Here is a 20,574-nt window from a genome sequence, read left to right as displayed (position 1 = left end):
TGCACTCAATTATGTTGATGGAATCTAACTCATTGAAACCAAGTTGCTGCCCAATTTTCACTATGTTATTAGTGACTTCAGCAAAATGAGTTTCAAAACCAATTAAATCATTTGCACAATGTGGTGTGATATGTTTCCATACTGCCCTCATATTGCTTGCCGATAATTCATGCCACACGTCTCTGATGTAGCTCTTCCAAAATTCCGTTAAAGTAGTGCTCTACCCACCTCCTCCAGCGATAGATGTCAGAGCTCAAGAACAAACGACCCGAGCATAGGTACATACATATACAACGGGGAACCCCAGAAAAAATTGAAATATGTATTGTGTATCGCATAACTTTAAAACCGCATAAAAATAAACCACACAAAAAGAGACTTGACTGTATAATGGAAAAAACCGATCATTTATGTATTGAAAATAATTTTGTGTACTAATTTTTAGAATTTATTTTTATTTTGCTCAGTTAAAATTTAGTTTGTTTTGAAATTTTCAAACCGGACTGATTGAAGCCGGACTATGGGAGGTATTGCCGTATATAGAGTCAAACTTGGTTGTAGCAACCTCTGTTATGACACCTTGGCTGTAGCGTCTAATATCAAGTGATATTAATTAAATCTCTATAAACACATGCTTTTCTGCCTGAGAAAGACATACATAGAATATCCAGTTTGTTTATAATGACAGCTGGCACCCTGTTCACACCCCACTTTTTTTTTTTTTGCATGGATAGCAAGAAATTTAAGAATGTCTCATGCCTTGTGTGTGAATGACCCTTTTTGAACAATAGTGAGTGACCTCGAGTATTCTGATGCATCAGTGTCCTCAGAAAATATAAATTTAATGTACAATAAATATGTACATATAATTAAACTTAACATTTTTCTACATTCTGTAAGATCGAGTTTACATTGAAAGTGAATTGTAGAGCTGTACAAAATGATCCTACATTCTTCTTGAAATCTATTTAGTCTCTTCATCGGTCAGTATGATGCTCTTTTATAACAATATAATTTCCCCACTCCCTTGGATGGTGATGTAACCAAGTTCGACTGTTATTTCTCAAACCATTCCGTGAAGAAAATAAACGTGTTTTTGGACATTGCAGCTGGGAAAAGGTGGCTCTAGGCATGTCCTCATGAGAGTCTGGCAGCAGTTATTCAGGGTGATTTTCAGTAATCCAGTGTTAGGGATGTTAACAATGTCGTGTATTGTAATGCATCTTGCTACAAAAAGTTCTGAAACTGAGTACTTCAATAAACCTCTGTGCCTAACCAAGATGGCGGCAGAAAAACCTGTTAATACATTTTGTATCTCTTAACATTTGCATGAATTGCTTGTAATATAAATATAAGAAATGGCCAAATGGTATCATGACATGAGTCATAAAGATTTCTGAGAGTTGTATATTAATATTTGGGATTGCTGGGTTTTGGAACTAGATAAAGTCCAGAAATTCCGTAATCATAAGTGTGTTTGACATGCCTAGCAAAATGTATATTGTCAGTTCATCTACAAAGGGTTTGCCAAGGTTTTTACATTCCTTGCCAGTATAGATTGTACTTCAGTATTTTGACATTTAAGTTAAACCACATGGCCGACATGTGAATAATGGCGCAAGTGAACTTTATTTTCCCTTGGAATGCACTGTTAGTGGGAGTAAATTCTTTCAAGATTTTATACCTTTTCTTTTTTTTGTTGGTGCTAGAAATCATGCACAAACTGGGCATCACACTTGTGTGGGTGGAACTCCTGCTCTAAGTTTGCGAAGTCTTGAATTCAAATTCTGTCTCTATGGTGACACAGTTTTAATAATTTTCCTTGGTCAGACCAAGGATATGACTGGTTTCAAATCCTTTCCAATTCATTAATCACCAATCATCTGTTCACTCAACACTGTATAATCCTAACTACTAACATCATTATTAAAAGTAAACCATAAATGAAAAAAAAAGTGAATTTGTGAACTTTGTATTAACCACAGATACATTCTATAACAACAAATTTCTTTGAATGTTTCTGGTAATTAGGAACTTTTTCAGTTTTAAATCTTCCAGGAGCCTGCTTTTTTTTGGTCCTGATATCCTGAAAGCTGTTTGCATCAAGGGCAGTGATATCTAGGCGACTGGAATTGTGGCTGGTCTGGTTGATGATCAGCAACATTTCAGAGAAACTTGCTTCCTGCATCTACATGGCACTTCTAACCTGAGGATGGATGCAGTGGGTGCCTGTGAAATATTGTCTGTGTCTGAAACTATGTCATATCCCACAAGATGGTGTTCTCGATGTTCTTCGTAAGCACCACTGTGAGAACATCAAATCTCAAATAATAACAAGTTTTTCTTTTGTTAATCCCTTGTTTGTGGTCTTCTCTAAAAGGTCAGTAGATGTTTAAAAGTTTTTCACACTTCACAGTGGCCCGCAATTTTATGTGGTTTTGAGCCATTTCAGTTTACATTGCTCACAACTTGGTTCATTGTAATAAAGTGGTCTCATTCCATAGGTTAGCCAACAGCAATATAACTTTGGTATACTGCTTCCTCTTCCTGGCAAGGCAAATGGACCCATGGGACAGCAAACTGCAAGTGGTGAAACTATTAGTTAAGATGTGTCAGGAGGGAGATCATGCCTTCAGATTGGCCCCACATATGTATCAAGGAAGCCTGTTCTTTGGTGCTATGGCACTTGTGGTTTGCCCCTCACTGTCCTACAAACCATGGTGGGATTCCCACATTGTGACAGAAAACATCTTACATTTAATCTTCATGGCATGCAGCATAACATCCATGGACATGAGTACTGTGGCTAGGTCAAATTCTGGTATTCAACAGTATAAGGGCAGTTCAGTATATTTAACTAGCAGAATATACAATTATAATAGGACCTCAATAAAATAAAATATGATAGACTTGGTCCTGTGTTAAAATTTACAATTTAACCACTAGTCTCTCGATGATTTATTTAAACCGTCTTGCAGTGCATACACTCATCTATCTCCTCTCACATGAGTGAGAGAAGGAGATAGATGAGTGTATGCACTGCAAGACGGTTTAAATAAATCATGGACTTAAATCAGTGCAACAGGACGCTAAAATATAACACTAGTGTCTCATTTGGTTTAGTTTATGATGTCAGCTATAACATTGAATGTTAGGACAGTTGATGGATGAGGAATGAGTAGGGGTGATCTGATGGAAATGTAATTCTGCCATTTGCCTGGAGAGACAGAAACATGAAAAGTTCAGTTGAGTACTTCCTGAATAAAAGTATAATGACATCAGCCTGCTTGCTGCCAGTCCATCTTGTCAGTCCCATTCAGAGTCTGTAGGCACAAATAACCATTGGCCCTGATGCAGTCTGTTAATTTCAAACATGTTCGTCAACAAAATAATGTGACTGATTGTGATGTATATGTAATGTCATCACCAAGACAGGACTATGAAATAAATAATAATATATGCCTTAAAAGTATATTGTTTTCCAGCACCCTACCCCTCATGTTGTATAGAATGTAAGCTTCGTTAAGTTTTAACCTGTTCATTAAGACTTTCAGATCCTCAGTGATGGATACAGTGTTAATGAAATGTTGATAGTCTGTTATACATTCTCTCCAGACATTGCTTTAAGTAGTGAGGCAGAACTGTTTAAGTTATTCAGAAAAAACAGCAGAGTTTTGCCTATGTATGAAGAGTTGAATTGCCATTTATTATGACAAATCTCTAAACTGTTCATTCAGAGCATATTATTCACATTCCTGTTCAGTAAGGAACAGCTTTCACTGAAATTAGGTAGTCTTTAATAATTATGATTCCTATATTTAAATTTCAAACTCCTGTTGATTTCTTATAAATAAGATAGGAGTAAAAATCAATCCCCTCCAACGAATGTTCAGTTGGCAGTTCTGACACACAGCCAGGGAAATAAATTTGAATTATACAGTTTTGCCTCATCACTAAGGTGCATGATAAAAATTAGCTAATAGCGATAATATATTAGAACATCCTGTTGCATTGATGTACAACTCAATCATTCACCTCTGTCTTTAATGCAACTTAAAACTGTTCACAATCTCTTAATTTAAAATAACCTCACCTCAATTGCTTCATGTTTCGGCCATCTTCAGGCAGTTGTTCACTGTTTTGAAAACCGTTGCACTGCACTAGATCTTTTTAAATGTTTCTTATCATTCGGCCATGACAAAGCCTAATTTTCATAAAACCTATTCAGTAATTAGTTTTTTCGAAATTTCCTTCTAGCAGGGCTGCGAATGAGAGTGGACGGAAACAGATAACGTCTGCTTAAGCCCAGAACGCTTATATAAGGAGGCTATTTACGGTGCCATATGACGCCATGACTTAGTATAATTTACTAACTTTTTTGGGACAATCTGTCGTCCCATTTTCTTCCAGTTAAGTAACATTTCGGGTACTGAACCCTGCCTCCGTCATGAAGTAAAAATTGTACTCAGTTGAACCCAATGGTTAGAGCCTGTCTCCATATACCAGAATCAATACAAGGCTATGCGCCAGTTGCAACATAGCCATCTGTGGGAGTCGAGAAATATTTCGTAACGGCACATACATAAGAGGTCACCTATTGCCATGCAGACCTTAGGATTGGGGCAGAGTCCAGTATCCGAATTTTTTAGTAAAAACAAGACAGTGGATAATATCAAAGAAGTCAATTTTATTTATACAAGTAGTTACTATAGGATTCTGACGATGGTGTATAACAGAGATATTGGGTTTTCGGTCTTTATCCATCGTCCTGGTTTTAAGATAACTATTTAATTAAGATAATTATTTATATAACATTGTCACGAACTTTCAAATCTTATTTAGCTATAATTGTTGCCAACAACGACAAATATAGGGACAAATTCACGTCACCACACTGTAAGACTTTTCTTTAATTATTTGCTGGTCACTCCCCGAGCTTTTGTAATGATATGCAGCCTCTGCCTAGTTCTGCTCTGAATCGCCTGCTTAACTCCTGAAAGCCATTTCCTCCACTAAAAGGTAAATAATAAAGCTATCCCTGTAACAGGGCGTTTAGACCCACAGGGTTGTGAAACACCGAGGCTCCCACATTTTCTAGACAATTGACTCACAGATAGCGGTAAGGTTGTCGGCCTTACGCGCCGGCACCCTTTACTCCTAGAAAGATTCCTGGTACTCATCTTCCCTCAAGAATTATGTGTACCAGTGGATCATAGCGAAATGAGTAGGATGTTAGGCCGTGCCATAACTCAAAACGGTCAGTCACTGGCTTCTCACCGCGTCGGCCCGGGTTCGAGCCCGAGTCATGTCATGTGGGAATTGTGGTGGACAAAGTGGAACTGGGGCAGGTTATCTCCGAGTATTTCGGATTCCCCTGCCAATTGGAATTCCACCGATTTCTCCACAATCACCATCTATCATCTGTGGCTGGTACAGTAGGCCAAACGGTGGCCGCAGTACGGAGTGGACTCAGTCTCACCCCATGAGAAAATAAAAAGTACTATGTTCCCATCTCATTGAACGGTACGTAATTTGAGGAGCCGGTACAGCGTCGTAAAAACCGGGTATGCTTTGAAATATTTTTGAGCTTGCATCGTTATAAGATACCAACAAAGAATGTGTACGTCATCATTTGAAGGCTACTAGATTCTACTGGGATATGTTACCTCATAGTCCGGTGAATGTTAGGGAAGATTTCGGAGGCCCTGCTTGCTGCTTCCTTAATGTACTTTCTTGCTTGGTTTGCTTTTAACCCCTGAAGATGGAGGCGATGTTTCTCGGAAACATCGGTTGACTTTCACGCGACTGAACGGCGTTTTGTCCTTACAATGACTTCATATTCACGAGTGCTGTGAGAACCTTGAGAACCTTAAACCATGTTTACTGTCATATTTTCAGCATAAATGTGAACCAACATGACCATACCAAGGATATCTTTCGATACACAGGACCATTCTTCTTGCAAGGTTGCGACATGTCGTCAAAGACATTCTGGATCTTCTCTTGTCAAGCTGGCGTTTATAGTAAGAATTTTTGTACAATTTTTTATACACCCTGCAGAACCCGTCCCGAGCCACCGCAGCAGTTTACTGTAACCAGATCGTTAAAAGCGTTGCTTCAGTAGCTAAAGAAACCGGACTTTGCGTCAACATGATGTTTCCGTGTTCTGGCAAAACTTTATGTGTGCAGGTGGAGCGGAGGCTGCTCATGTATGTTTGTGTGTGTAACCTCCCTCGGTAGGTAGGACACAACATTAACAAAGAAACTCGTGTACACAAACTCGTCGCGTGCCAACAGAGTACATATCATGCAGCAAGCTTCCGTCAGGGCATCTGGCCTGTGTAGATTCAAACATCTCGGTGCAACAGTGGAGCAAGGGCTTGCGGCCCGCGGAGCACCTGCGGGCTTCCCTTCTGTCAGCAAGCATGAAAATATTGTCCTTCTTTCGACGTTATTATTTACATTCGAAAAACCGTCCTTAAATAAACCTTGAATCAGTTAACTAATATTATGGAGAGTGCTATCTTCTGGAATGTGATGACGTGTAGTCCGGTTAAAGTTCACTGACATTTCGGAGAAATATACTGCCCTCACCTTCAGAGTCGAAGAGTAGTCCAAGCGAACCAGAAAGAAGTACGCGGCAAGCAGAGTTCTCTGAGAATCTCAATTCCAACGCTAGCAATACCATATTTGATTTCTTGGTGGCTTATTTCTCTGTGGTCTAGTGGTCAGAGTTCCTGCTTACAGATCTAGAAGTGCCGGTTTCGATTCCCGGCGCTACCAGATTTTCTGGGAAGTAGTGGTTCTGGAACGGGGTCCACCCAGCCTCATGAGGATAACTGAAGACCCATTTCAAGGAAATAGTGGCTCTGGTCTAGAAAACCGAGATCAACGGTCGTGGGGATCCGTTGCGCTGACCACGCGACACCCTCTATCCGCAAAGTTTGCACTAACTTCGCCGACAAGCGGCGGTCGCTCGGTCGGTATAGTTCGCTTGAAGACTAAAACCACGGAGTTTGTTTTGCTTATTTGTATTTCAGTATGGAGACAGCTGTTTGTAGGATGTTAGATGAATCGGGAAGGATTTTGAAGGACGGGTTCGAGGAAATGAGGAAAACCATGAAATAGAATACATTTTCCAGCCGCAAATCGAAGCGATCACCTCACGAATACAAGTCTAGAGCGCTATCGCTAGTCCAACCTGTTCTCCATTAGATTCTATCGTTCCCCTCGAATTCCTCTAATTCTGTCCGTCATGAAGCCCTCGCGCATGGCCTTACATACTTGAGCCGCTCTTGCACTGGACGTCACGAACAGCGGAACACGGTATATGCTTCATATTAACTGCGTCTCTGTCATAAATCCAAGTCATAAAAGTGTCCTCGTTTCTGCCATCTTCCTTTATTCTCTTCTAAATATTTGCTTTTATCTACCTATAACACCAGAGTTGTGGATTAAAATTAGAATATTATGTTTATCAGATCTTCGTCATAGCTGGTCGATCCACGGATCATACGCCGCCTCGTGGTTGAGAGGCCCAGAGGGTGGCAGTGGTATGCAGTCCCACCTTTCGTACGAACTGCGCGTTTCCCACGCAAAGCTAAAACGTAAAGTTGTCCCCGTGCTTAGTTCATTAAGCACGATGCTATGGGTGCTTCTTGAGGAGTGTGGATATAATAGCACCATTCTTGATTCGACAGTAGAAGGAGGTGAATGGTCAGCTTCACGCCCCGGTCGCTATAATTCCTGGCGTCCATTGGATAGGAGATTGGGTGAGCCTCAGAGCCAGTCTGGAGGCTACGGAGAAGGGAAAAATCTCTTTCCTCCCACCCGGGAATTTAGCCCCGGCCATGCAGCCCGTCGCTATACCGACAGCTATCCTGACACACACACGTTACGAAAAGGAGTGGAGAGGCGCTCCATTCTGTTACGCAGGTAGCGTTTTCCCTGGCCTTAATTAATTAACCACTGGTATACATAGAGGTGAGGCTCTAAACTCGATTGTCGGAGGTGCTTCTTTCGAACATCCTGACTGAGGTTTCTCATGGCATTTCTCAATCCCTCCAGAGAAAAAAATTCCGGGATAATATCCCGATTAGGTCACGACAGTTTCCTTCCAAATCTTTTGCAATTCATCATTCATTTGCCTTCATCTCATTCGAAATTTTATAATATAGCTACTGTGACCGTCGTTTAATAATTCATCCCACTACGTCATGAAGATGTATGGGGAAGTGAAGGTTAACAACCACGCATTCTTGACCCCGGCACTAAATGAATGCCGGTTTACCCCTCGGTACCTCTTGGAAAGGAAGCTGGTTGGGCCTCAGAGTCGGTTCGCACGCTAAGGAGAGAACAAAATTTCCTGTACCTGACGGGAATCGAACACAAATTCTTCTGCCATGCAACCGCTATCTGACTGTGCTAGTTCGGCTCCCTTGCCCGTACCGCCTGTGCTAAAATGAAATTTGGCCAATTATTAAAATACGTACATTAAGTTCATTTCAATGTATATATATATTGATACTAACTGAGAATATCAAAATTTCGCCGTTCCCGTCTGAAGTCACGACTTCAAACCGTCTTATCACCAGGGCCCGGATTTTGATGACATGATCTTATTTTCCTTGTATCCTATGCGATGCTCTTAAATATATAAATCTCGGATATGAGCTGCTGGTTACAGAAATGTAAATTTTATAGGCATTTTTTTTGTAATTTTTTTGACATTTTTAGTTTTAAGGTAATTTTTTCATTTTGGGGGTAATTTGTGGTAAATGTTTAGACTTTTAAGGGTATTTCTTGTCATTTTTGGCAATTTTAGGGAATTTTTCTTCACATGTTTTCTGAAATGTGAATATCATGGAAGCGAATTCTTCTTTCTTTTCTCCTTTAGGTCATTTTTCTGGATTTTTTCGGTCATTTTTTGAATATTTTCAGGTCATCAAAATCCAGGCCCTGCATATTAAATGTTTGGGTCATATTTTAGGTCACTTTTCTGGATTTTTTCGGTCATTTATAGGTCATTTTTTTAAATATTTTCAGGTCATCAAAATCCGGGCCCTGCTTATCACCTTCACTTTCATATATCTTATCAGAAGGCCGACGAAGCGAAGGCCGGGAACTCTGTCACAAAATTGCGCTCTTACCTCCCCCTAAAAAACTGCCTCTTGCCGCCCCTATTACTTTTAATTTCTCCTACTTTCGTAACATATTTTCTTATTTCAAACTCGTGTTTCATAGTTCATATGGTCAAGCATCGACTCCAATAAATTCGAATTTCAGTTATAGAGTTCATACGTCACAGTTTCTCAGAAACAGGAGCCAATAATCTGAAGACACCGTGGATAGAATTACGCGTTGTTTGAATTTCTCACACCAGTGGCTAAGAAGAGCACTGTGTACAAAGCGTATAGGTAAAGCTATCCCTGTAACAGGCCGTGAGATGTTGAAGCTCCCGCATTTTCTAGACAATCGGCTCACAGATGCCGGTGAGGTTGTCAGCCTTAAACGCCGGCCGCCCAGGAAGATTCCTGGTACTCATTTCTGTTATAGGCTAAGTAGACCCCAAGGCAATAATGCGGCTGGAAGGATTAGATAAATTTAAAAAATCCACCTCATCGGGACTCTAACCTGCGACCTCCCGACTTGTAGCATAGTGCCTCAACCAACTACGCCAATGCGTAACCCTTCGAATGTGTATAGTCGGGTAAAAATTCACTAGCGTTTTGGAGGACCGTACTGTCTGCAACTTCATGGAGTGTTCCTCCGAAATGTCTGTAGACTTCTACTACACTACGCGTCGCTACAACCCAGAAGACAATATTCTTCGTATTTTGCCCCCGAATAACTGTATTTAGACTACACTTCATACAAGCATGTCGGAGAAGTTGTCGGACAAGCTAGGGGAACCACGTACTACAGGTCTTCCTGTTCGTGACGTAGCCCATCAATGAGTAAGCATCTATTTTCACCTAATTTGCGCCCAGTGGCTTCGCTCAGAATGAACCGGTATAAATTTACGTAGGTAAATTCCATCCGAGCCGGTCACGGTAGCCGAGCGGTCTAAGGCATGTACTGTCTTCGCTCGCTTGGAAACCGGGATCTTGGGTTCGAATCCCACTCAGGGCATGGATGTTTAGTTTGTGTGTGTGCGTTTTTCTGTGTTTGTATACAGGTAGAGGCCTTGCGACGAGCTGATCACCCGCCCAAGGAGTCCTACCGAACGTGTAAGATCTAGAAAAACCGAAGTGAACGGAGAAGTTCATGGAGGTAGGCCTAGGCTCACTGGGGCTGTAGTGCCAAGAAAAAAAAATTCCATCCGGACTTAATGTAATTCTGAGGATCTCCGTTCCAGTCCCGCCTTTACCTGCTTCCTCCTAGTAGGACTGAACTGCTCTCTAGCCTCTAGTCTTCTCCTACTCAGTATGACTGACTCATTGCTCTGTCGAGAGGAGTCCAGCCTTATGTCACGACCGACGGTCAGTCGGCCAGTCTGTCTCGGAATATGGCACCCATCTGGGGCTTACGGTCATATTTATTACTGTTAGACGGTTTCCGGTTTGTTGATTTGGGGCGCTCTCTCCCTCTCTCTGACGAGAGGACGGGGTCTGTCTTTCACAATTTCTGCTGGTCCTCGCCAGCGCAGTAATTCTCGGGTCCGAGTCCCTTGGGACTCGCGACCATATTTTACTGTCCCAAATTTAAGACTTCCCTTTCCTTCGCCTCCTACGACTCGCAGAATTACGGTGGAGGTATTCGAACCCGCCTCCACTCGGGAGTTAGCTCTGTCTTGCAAAATCTTCTCCTTTGATATGTTTTGGAGAAGCGCACAGAAATCACCGCCTTAAAGGGTTCCAGTCCTGCTGTTCACGCCTCCGTTGTGCTGGGTGCCATGTATTAATTCGGGGCAACGCTTTGATTACTGTGTTCGTTGCCGCGAGGCGTGTTTTAACAATCCCTTTTCTAACAACGGTCTATTTCGCGTTGCCAAGGGAACGTACTCAGCGAAGCCCAGCCCAGTAGATGGTCATATTGCGTACTACTAAGAAATACAGTGAGAGATTAGTTAGCCAGAAGGAGTTCAATGTGTGAGCTGTTATAATCAACTCTGATTCTAATAGAGACGTCCAGTAAATCCAATAATCACATCTAGAACCCACAATTATTAGTCACGCCTACTCCTTATACGTGACTATATTGTGACACGATGCCTCAAAGCCGGAATAGCGAAGCCAGAGGAGACGTTCTTTATTAGGCAACGGCGTGATCAACACATTTCCGCAGTAACGTACGCAACAACAAAAGAATTATGTTGGAAGCTACATTTTCTATACAGCCTGTGCTGTATCAAGTGCCCAATATGAAGAGAAAGGCATTGGTTTTGTTAAACCAAAACCCATGTTAGTAATGTTATTATTATTATTATTATTATTAGAGGGGGTGAGTTTTCCCCATGCACCGCGACTAATAGTCTACTGTACGTCCCCCTTTGATATTCTACCAGTCTCCATACCCTACCGGTACTGGTGCGTGCTATCAGCCCCGTTCAGCCAACGAGGTCGGCCCTCTGTACCTGATATTTTCCCTAGCTACCAGAGGCATTGGAAACTACTTTGGACGGGAAACTTTTTGCCTAATTTTGCTCAGAGATCTCCTAGAGACATGAGGATATTTTACGTGCCGTAAATCTACGACACGGGACCCACGGCTTAAAGTACCTCCCGGAGGACTTGTTCCCTGAATTTTCCACCCTTAAAAAATCCACGACCCGCGTACCTTGAGTCATGAGGTGGGAACGTTACCCCTAGAATACGGAGGCTGCTTATGTTAGTAATGTTAATAACATCATGTATTACAGGGCTAGAATTACGTTAAGGCCAGTGACTACCGTCAGAAGCAACACAATGTGGATAGACTGAAAGCCATCTTAGCCATCACTACTGCCTACATTTCATCCGTGACTCTTTATGCAAGTGCTCATGCTTCATCATGCTCGGTTATGTACGCAACATACTGGTGCTCACTGTAACAATATGTGCTGTAAACAAACTATTAACAAAGAAAGAAACTACGTGGCTTTAGTCCGCAAGCTAACTATACCGACCGAGCGACTGCCGCTTGTCAGAGAAGTTAGTGCCAACTTTAGCGGATAGAGGGTGTCACGTGGTCAGAGCAACGAATCTTCATGGGCGTTAATGTCGGTTTTCTATACTGCAGCCTCTGTTTCCTTGAAATAGCTCCTGAATTATCCTCACGAGGCTGAGTGGACCCCGTTCTAGACCCACTACTTCTCAAGGAAACTGGTAGCGCCGGGATTGGAACCCGGGACCTCTGGATCTGTAGCTAGGAAGTCTGACCACTAGCTCACAGGTCGTAAAGAAACCCTTACTCTGAATAAAGTTCTTGTCGTTCTGCATATTCGAGTTTCGCTAAAATGGCCGTACTCCTCTGGTAAACGACGTTATTAACATTGTAAATACTTTATTATCGTTCTAGAAATCATTCGGTATACTCGTATGTAGGGATCTTCCGGTGACCGGAAGTTGGGCCGCGTCCATGAAGGAAAGATTTAATGCTGCGGACAGACATGCAAATCAGTACAAGTGTTTTATTACAATGTTGAAACTACATCAAATCTAAGAGAGAACTGTGATGGTGTTAGTGCTGTGGCGCTTCTTTCTTCCCTTGCGGCTGTGAGGGTTGCACGCTGCGTCCCAGGCGGGGAGAGTATACATCGTAGGGCAGGCGATCGCGCCCCATTCTTGGCCGGAAAGGTACAAGGCGTCGTCCAAGTCTTGGGGCGAACGGCGGGGACCTCTGCTCCATGGCGTCGGGATCTTCTTCTTCTTCTTTCGAATCTCGGCCCAGGCGAGGGATGAAAGACCCTGTTTGACGCTTATTTCCTGTAAGCAAGATCCGCATGTGACTGATTGAATGACTGATCAATATTCACTTGAAAAAACCCGTTATGTACTCTGTTCTTAAAGAAAAATGTTGTTATGAAACACGAGGGATAAATTCTGTCTGAAATCAGTTTATTTAAATTAACATAAAACTAATTTTCACAATATTTCCTCCGTGATTTAGTCCACAAGCGAACTATACCGACCGAGTTACCGCCGCTTGTTGACGAAGTTAGTGCCAACTTTAGCGGATAGAGGGTGTCGCGTGGTCAGCGCAACGGCTTCCCACGGCCGTTAATCTCGGTTTTCTCGGTTTATAACTCTTATCATGTCCATTAGGCTTTGGCGTCACCGGTGGCTTCATTCCATGGAATTTTCAAATAGAATTTTGTATAGATTTACTGAATGCTGCATGTACGACCCATCAACATCTCTATTTGAGATATTAAGTTTTCACGGAGATGACTGTGAAGATTATTATCTTATTGGACGTGACGCAGTATAATAATATATTATGAAGACAGAGGCAGATAATTCCCCCGAAATAAGTAATTTTTATTCTATTTGTTCACTCTATTTTCACAGTTTTTGGATACAGGTTATAGACATAGACATAGATATAGATTACGAATATAGATATAGACGAATGACGAGGAAATGGATATAATTGGAAACATAAACGATGATAGCTTAATCCAGGTTGGTGTTCTTTCATTTTCCTGGAATGACTGAGGTCAACCATAAAAATCCTCAGAATATCTGACGTTCCGGGCGGGATTCGAAATGAACATCTCCCAAATACAAGCTTAGAGCTTTAGCACCAAGCCGACCTCTTCGGTGTCTGGTTGTAGGTAAGAAAGAAATGTGTGTTTAAGTTCATACATACACAAATAGCCTATGTACATGCAGTACATACTTGTATATTCCTTTAGTAAGATTTCTTTTCTGAATTCGGAACGTCTAATACACGCGGTAGCGTAGTGGTTGAGGCACTATGCTACAAGCCGGAAGATCGCGGGTTCAAGTCCTAATGATGTGGATATTTTCAATTGTCCCAATTCTTCCAGCCGCACTATGGACCTGGGGTCAACTCAGCCTCTGACAGAAATCAATACCAGGAATCTTCCTGGGGGGTAAAGGGCGGCCCGCGCGTAAGGCTGACGTCATCGACATCTGTGAGCCGATTATCTAGAAAATGTGAGAACCTCGATGTCTCACAACCCTATGGTCCTTCACGGCCTGTTACAGCGGTATCTTTATCCGTAACTAAATATTGATATAAAGTGCAATTCTATGCTTCTGAGCCCGCAACTGCTTTCTAACGCCGCATCTTCAATAGACAGTTTTACGCAAGACAATAGCCGCATATTAAACGAGATTTACGTCATGGCGATTTCGTTGCCAGACTTACGTTGAAAGTGGAATCTGGTAGGTTTCTAATGATATCGTAACAATCTACGAAATTATCTGGTCTGAAGAAATTTAAAATATGTTTTAGACACAATGAAGGGGCCGCGCCATAGCTCAAGCGGTTAGTCGCTGGCTTCCCACCGCGGCGGCCCGGGTTCGATCCTGGGTCTGGTCAAGTGGGATTTGTGATGGACAAAGTGGCGCTGGGGCAGGTTTTCTCCGAGTACTTCGGTTTCCCCTGCCAATCTTCATTCCACCAATTGCTCCACAATCACCCTCATCTATCATCTAGAGCTGGTACAATAGGCCGCAAGTGGCCGCAGTACAAGGGACTTAGTCCTACCCCACTAGCATTAAAAATTTATATACAATATACCAGTAAATTCTTTTGAGCTTTGAAAGTTTAGTCGCTATAAGGAAGGGTTACTGGCTGGATGGCCAGGGTTCAATTGCCGGCAGGGGAAAGATATTTTTTCTCCAACTCACAGCGTCGAAACCGATTCTTTGGCCCACCCTGTCTCCTATCCGATCTACACCGGGACCATTTCTCCGGGGTTAAGCGCACAGCCTATGAAGCTGACCACTCACTCCATCTAATGCCGAGATCAAGAAAGGTGGAGCTATACCTCCACTCCCAGACACGTATTCATGGCGTGGTGCTTAACTAATGAAACACAGAGACAATTTTACTTTGTTAGCCTACTTTCTTCGTTTGAAAAAAATAAAAAGCGGCTTTTGGAAGCACCTTTTTGTTTTTTGTCTGCGCCCCCAAAATACCTGAAAGCTGGATTAGTGAAGCCAAAATAGACGAATATTTCTAGGCAATGGCTCGGTAAATACGTTCCCTGGCCACTGTCGGACAGTGGCTCGGTAAACATGTTTCCGTAGCAAGTAACGCACTTACAACTATAGAAGAACTGTTGGACAGCCCGTACCATATCATATATATATTGAAAGGAAAGTAGGCAATTAGTTGTTCTTCTAACTTTTTTTACCTTCATACCAGTAAACTCTGCAAAGTTTTCACGTTGGAAACATTGCAGGCAATGTTTTAAACTACGGTAAGAACAGGATCTCCGTTGTCATGCATGACCTTCCTACTAGATTCATTTCCACAGAAGTGAGACTGTACCTTTGAGAGGAACGAGTACCCATGGAGTTTCTTTCAGTAGCTGGAGGACCTCCTCCACTCTGCCGTCACCAGCGTCGTCCAGTATCTCATCGACTGAACGCCTCTCGCGTCGTCCGAGCCTTGGTCCGAACCACATTCCGTACACCTGTGGGTCACTCTTCTTCACCATCGGCCCATCATCCCGCGCCCCGTCAAGGCCCAGCAGAATGGCGTCACCTATCGGATCCGTGCCCAATCGGAGCCCTGAAACTGGAGTCAGAGAAGCACATCTGTTGCCCCCGTGATGCAAGACCAAAGTAAGGATGTGAAAGGAAACGATCTAAGTGTCTCGCATGATATTGTCCCAAACTTTTCTGGAAGAGACGAGAGAACCAGCGTTGCCAGGAAATATATCAGTCTTCTGCATTAAGAGCCATGTACTTAACGAGATGGCGTTGGCGAGTCTTCCCACTACTCGAACCTAGAGGCTCTCAGCTGGAATCCAGGCCAAGATACCTGTTTTTCCCAGCTGAGATCTTCCAATATTTTCTTCAGCCCCCTTAGGCAAATCTCGGGTTATTACGTCAATTTAGTCACGACTGCTTCCTTCCAAAAACCGAGATTAACGGCCGTGGGGATTCGTTGCGCTGACCACGCGACACCCTCTCTCCGCTAAAGTTGCCACTAACTTCGCCGACAAGTGTCGGTTACTTGGTCGGTATAGTTCGCTTGCGGACTAGAACCACGGAGTTTTTGTTTTGTTTATTTGCTTCCCTTCAATCCTTCGTAATTCATGTTTCATCTGTTATCCCACTACCCGACCCTACTGATAGCGTCGTAAAACAAACAAACCCCCTTTCCAGCAAGATCACATTTCCGTTTCATATAAAAAAACATTTTCTCTGGTGTATGTTCATGTGTCATCCATCCAACACTTTTCAATATGACGAGTACTTAAGGACGTAAATAAAGAATAAAATTATAGTGAATTCGCGTCTTGTCGTTCTTGTCACTTTTTCAGTAAATTATGCCGGTGAATCACGTTTTCAACATCGCCTCTTTATCGCGTAATTTATCGTTTTCCTTGTCTTTATGGCCCCCGCTGTATTTCTCTCATGGAATAATACATACAGACATCCGAGTGTCAGGAAATTCCACACGTCTGGTTCATACGGAGAAGCACAGCCCGCTGGAACTGCCTCATGTCGCGCGCTGCAGCAAGTACAAGTATTATCATTGGCTTCGCGAGTAAACATATAGCAGATTGGTTTCACTTCGTCATGGCAACTTTCTGAACTTATTCTAAAATTTAAAGCAATATTTCGATACCAGAATCTGCTTCCGTTCTCAGGTGAGGGGTACCTAATCAGCTCGGTCCGTTAGAGTGAATATTCTAGAAGAGAAATTAATATTTCGACAGTATAATTTGCTTCCTTCTTCAGGTGAGAGGTGACTACTTACTTGAGTCCGTTAGAAAGAGCTAATCCTAGACTCAGAACTGGGTTATTTACATTAGTTCTCTGTAGTGAATACAATAGACCGAAACTCATGCATCTTGCGCAATTCTGCCTTCCAATTTTAGAGCATTGGGCGGTGGACAACTGAAGGAAATTAGTAATTCGTCGTTACCAGAATCGCCTCGAATATACTGATCACATATTGTTACCTAGCAACCATGCCTCAAGTGGTAATTCTTCTGAATCGCATTCCTGAGTTATTCGTTTCGAATCTCTCCTGAACACACACTGCCCTGGCTGAGCTTCTCTCCTGATATTCCTCAGTCCCTTCAAGAAGATGTCAGAATAGTACCTTGAAATAATTCACGACCACTTTCTTCCTCATGCTCTCCATTTCGCCATTCATTACTCCTGTTTCGACTCCGCTGGTAGCGTCGTTAAATAGTAAATGAATGCGTAGTTTGTTGAGGCACTAGTCTACAAGCCGAAAGGTCGTGGTTTCGATTCCCGATAAGGTGGATTTATTTCAATTTACCTAATCCTTCCAGCCGCTCTATGGCCCTGGGTTTGACTCAACCTCTAACAGAAATGAGTACCAGGAATCTTCCTTGGGGGCGGGGGTAAAGGGCAGCCGATGCGTAAGGCTGATAACCTTACCGCCATCTGTGAGCCGATTGTCTAGACGATGAGGGAGCCTCGACGTCTCACAACCCTATGGACCTCCACGGCCTGGTACAGAGATAGCTTTACCTTCTTTACCTTTTTATAATTACAATTATAGATTCTTAAATTATTTAAAGACGCTTCTTGAGCTGTTTATGTTAGCTAGAATATAATGGCAATATAATACAGGCATGTTTATTTGAAGAGGGCATGGAAATATTGGTCTTCTGCTTCTAGTTTACACTCCTTATTTCGAAAGAATAAAGGGAGGTTTATGTGATGGCCGTTGCTAGGCAACGTCTCCGTAAACCAACGAATACACACATAACAATATATGGGCTGTTGAATGCTGTAATTTTTATGCGGTCCGTACCGTATCAAATACTAAATATATAGTGAAAAGAAATTAGGCAATCAGTTCTTCCAAGAGCTACTTGTTAAGTTACTGTCACAGAATTTGATTGAAGGGTCTGAGAAAAACCATGAATGATAGATGGCCTTTGAGCCGGAATTTTAACTCGCTATCTCCCTCATTACGAACAGCTAGCAAAATCGCTCGGCACTGATATTCAGTATCCACCACTACGAAAAAAAACCTCCACAGGCAAGGTGAACTACGTACCGTTGCAGGATATCAGGAAGGTCACTAGTAACAAAAGGACGATGCTCTGGACAAGGTGCTGTTCGGTACTGAAGCCGGTCCTCATGGCTGCAGGATGTATCGTCTACTGCAGAGGCACCCTTGGACGCCTTGTTCTTTTATATGCGCCCACAGTGATTTGCCAACGCGCGAAACTTGTCACACCTTGTCTCCTGCTCAGCAGGGCCACCAGGATCCAGCGGCGCCTACGCGTCAGAGAGAAAACATCAGACTTCTACAGAAGAAATGGGTCACTGTCGTCCGGCTAAACAGAGCCACAACTCCAAGGGACTTCGCAGTCACCGTCTATAGAAATTTTGTGCTTTGCTGAGTGTACATCGAATTTTGAGGGGTATTTTGAAGCTACTTTATGGTAAAAAAAGATAAAGTTGTCCCTGTGCTCAACTACTTAAGCACTACACCATGAAGCCGTTTCTGATAGTGAATGTATAGATCCAAGTTTTCCTGACCTCGGCGCTAGCGGGAGGTGATTGGTCAGTTTTACGCAAGAAAGAGCTGTAACACGCACAATGCAAGATATGAACCCAAGTATCACGTCGCAATTTGGTGCAATAACGTTCTTTTACAAGTACGAATAATATGTTTTTGGACATTATCCATCGTCTTGTCTATTTTTAAAAAAACAACGTTTCGGAGACTGGATTCTGTCCCCGTCCTCAGGTAAAACCTACTCAGTTGGGCCCAATCGATAGAGCTAACACTTGTATAAATTTACCATCGTCACAAACTTTTGGATCTTATTAACGTTCTTTTAATTAAGTATAAATTTGTGTTCGCTAATAAAATATTCTCTCACGTTTTGATTGACAAAAATTATAAGAACATTGAGAAGTACAGTAGGTACCTGCCCTCCTCCTGGATTCTTGTAAGAAAGAACACTTTAAAACAATAAATAAATATACCTAATATATTTTTTCAATTCCTCTTCCAGCCCATTCAGGGCCCAGGCCTCTTATTCATTTCCGTAATCATTTTTCGCAGACGATAGGACTGCCTGGACGAGCGATCAGCTCGTCACAAGGCCGCTTCCTAAACACAATCACAAACACAGAATAAACGCATACACACACTAAACATCCATGCCCTGAGTGTGATTCGAACCGACGAAGCTTTGTGTATATGAAGTCGGAGATTCACACGGCAGTGAATATGAAGGTTACTGTATTCTCTGTTGTGACGCCGTGTAGTTTGGTAGATACAAATGATCATGTCCCAGAACATTGTGATTTTCAACCACTGTCGTTTGATGTTTTTGAAGGTTGTGTGTAGTACTTCTACAAATTATGTAGCAGCCATTCATAAACCTAGTGTAAACCAGCTCTGAGGAAACATCAGGCCTTGTTAAGGCAACTTTAAGGAAGAAAATTTGTTTGTACACCACGAAATATCCGGTATGGCAGTTCTGGTTCTCGTCTCCTGTTGAGAGCGTAATGTACTGTGTTTCTCATCATGACGTGGGTATCTACATCCGATAGTCATTCATTCATTCATTCATTCATATTCTTGTTGCTCTAACTGGAAGCATAGGGCAGCCATGGAACGCTTCGTTTCACTTCACGTTCTTAATCTTGTAGACAGTCGGTAGGACCCATTGGACGGGGGATCAGCCCTCGCAAGGTTCATGACAACACAAACACTGTGGGATTCGAACCCACGATCCCAGTGTTCGGGCGGGAAAAACAGTTCATACCGTAAACTGCGCGGCAACTGTGATCGGCATATCCGATATTGACACGCCCTACAAGAAGTTTTACACGTATAGACAAGTATGTGCATATGTTCGTGTGTATAAAATGGTCGTACAAGTCAGCTTTTACCTTTGGCTCAAAGTTTTCAGACTTTTCATGCCTCAGTAGTTGGGGGCTTCAAACAACCCGCTTCTAGTCGCATTTTCGACGCATGCGAAGGACAGCGATTGTGAAGCCAACGAAGAAGCATTTAGATTTTCAGTGGAAATGATAATAAGCCTGTTTTCAGATACTTTTATTTATAGAATATAAATTCCTATCAGATTTAGATTTCGAAATTTGGTAGAATGATATATATTTATAGACCGCCTCTGTGGTATAGTGTTCAGAATTACTGGCTACAGATCCAGAGGTTCCGGGTTCGATTCCCGGCTCTACCAGATTTTCTGAGAAGCAGTGGGTCTGGAACGGGGTCCACTCAGCCTTACGAGTATAAGATGAGCTATTTCAATGAAATAGCGACTCCGAGAATTTGGTAGCGTGTATATACAGGGTGTCCCAGGAGGAATGTGCCAAACTTCGGGAGGGTGTTCCTTATGTTAAAGTATGCCGATATAACCCAAAACACCTATGTCCAAAGTTGAACGGTTACGGAGATAATGGCCCAAGAAAAGTGTGG

At 42.5% G+C, this 20,574-nt stretch overlaps 1 protein-coding gene across 1 annotated transcript; it reads right to left on the bottom strand.

Annotated features, from left to right (window-relative positions):
- Window positions 1-12,586: 12,586 nt before the first annotated feature.
- LOC111871215 (PBAN-type neuropeptides) lies at window positions 12,587-18,292 on the bottom strand. The gene is made up of 3 exons (XM_023864144.2): window positions 18,169-18,292; window positions 15,448-15,696; window positions 12,587-12,905 (listed from the first exon to the last, which is right to left on the bottom strand). Exons 1-3 carry the CDS (start codon window positions 18,251-18,253, stop codon window positions 12,661-12,663), a joined length of 579 nt encoding a protein of 192 aa, XP_023719912.1. The 5' UTR covers window positions 18,254-18,292; the 3' UTR covers window positions 12,587-12,660.
- Window positions 18,293-20,574: the final 2,282 nt, after the last annotated feature.

This window comes from Cryptotermes secundus, unplaced genomic scaffold (genome assembly GCF_002891405.2).
Source record: "Cryptotermes secundus unplaced genomic scaffold, Csec_1.0 scaffold573, whole genome shotgun sequence".
NCBI classification, from domain to species: Eukaryota; Metazoa; Arthropoda; class Insecta; order Blattodea; family Kalotermitidae; genus Cryptotermes; species Cryptotermes secundus.
The sequence above is the reverse complement of the archived record's forward strand: the minus strand, read 5'-3'. Positions and strand labels throughout refer to the sequence as shown.